The sequence below is a fragment of the Theropithecus gelada genome, chromosome 5 (genome assembly GCF_003255815.1).
Source record: "Theropithecus gelada isolate Dixy chromosome 5, Tgel_1.0, whole genome shotgun sequence".
In the NCBI taxonomy this organism is placed as follows: domain Eukaryota; kingdom Metazoa; phylum Chordata; class Mammalia; order Primates; family Cercopithecidae; genus Theropithecus; species Theropithecus gelada.
Genome location: NC_037672.1, coordinates 68,095,308 through 68,096,531, shown reverse-complemented (window position 1 = coordinate 68,096,531; position 1,224 = coordinate 68,095,308). Strand labels below are relative to the sequence as shown.

Sequence of the window (1,224 nt, the reverse complement as noted above, 5' to 3'; positions counted from 1 at the left end):
TGACTACGCATTTCTCTTCATCAGTTGTCCTTGTTTTTACTGTTGAGAAAAAGGTTATATTAGTTTAACCATTTTTCGCACTCCTTTCTACTCCACCCTGGTGTCAACACTCAGCGTTTATAATGCTTGGTAAAAAAGGAGTATACACAATCAATACAAGCAATGGGGAAACACAAAACATAACTAGCGACAAGCTGTGTGTAATTGCTCAAGTAATTACATGTAAGATTGGTAATAAAGATTATCCAGGACAATCCAGAAAAATGTTCCCAATTTAACAACCTTTTAATTCTAAACGTGAAAAGTTACTTAAATAGTACAGAGAAGAAAGACTTTGTGAAGTCCATGGTTTCCCTAGATGAGATTTAAAAACCACAAAGATCAAAGTGATAAGTACCCGTCCAAAATTTTCTGGATGACTTTCTTTAGAAAAGGGGCTTGTGGATCCAGACAAACTTCAGTCCCGTTCTTCAGGGAGGCTCTGAAGGAAAGAAAAGGAAGATACACTCATGACATAGAAAGGTTGAAGACCCAGGCTGCGGGACTTCCCTCTTGCCAAGGTCACAGTGGACAGAGCAGCACAGAACTTACACCACTTCCACCTCGGAGCACTGGGGGCCTATGGCGAACACCTGCAGATTACTGATCATTTGGGGTTGAACTCCCTGCGTGGTCTGTAAACAACTGCAACGCAGCTCTCTCAACGCAGCAGCGACAGGACCAGCTGGGGAAGAAAGAGAGACACCTTTATAGGGCAGGTTGCTTGGTGAGTTCCCTGGAAGGCAGCTGCCCAGCAGAGGCTGGGATGCACCGCTGTGCCCCAGTGCCTCCTGCGTGCCAGGCGCTCTCACCTGGGCTGAGGGGCCCTGGCGGCGTCAGCAGCAGCAGCAGCGCGAGCAGCGCGCACAAGAAGCCCGAAGGACCCGGGACACGGGCCGGGCGATTGGACAGGAGGCTCATAGTGGTCAAGAGATCGCTGGGAGCAGTCGCGGGTTCCTGAACTGAATGGAGGAGCAGAGATTGGAGGATCCTGAGCACTGAGACTTCCTAGCGTCTTTTGCACTCCTTTTATCTACATTCATCTCTCCCCACTGACAGGAAACTCAAGCTTTGGGATGCTGGGGAAATTCCCTGAATTCAGGGGGCAGTGTGGAAAGAAGCGAGGGGGGGAGCAGACAGTGGGGAGGGTGGCCTGGAGGAGCTGCGGGCACCTCTACCTAGAGG

At 49.7% G+C, this 1,224-nt stretch overlaps 1 protein-coding gene across 1 annotated transcript; it reads right to left on the bottom strand.

Moving 5' to 3' along the window:
- Positions 1-381: 381 nt before the first annotated feature.
- LOC112624313 (C-X-C motif chemokine 5-like) lies at positions 382-960 on the bottom strand. Its single transcript, XM_025384819.1, has 3 exons — positions 852-960; positions 592-724; positions 382-481 (listed from the first exon to the last, which is right to left on the bottom strand). The coding sequence occupies exons 1-3, from the start codon at positions 958-960 to the stop codon at positions 382-384; spliced, it is 342 nt and encodes a 113-aa protein (XP_025240604.1).
- Between the last annotated feature and the right edge of the window lie 264 nt (positions 961-1,224).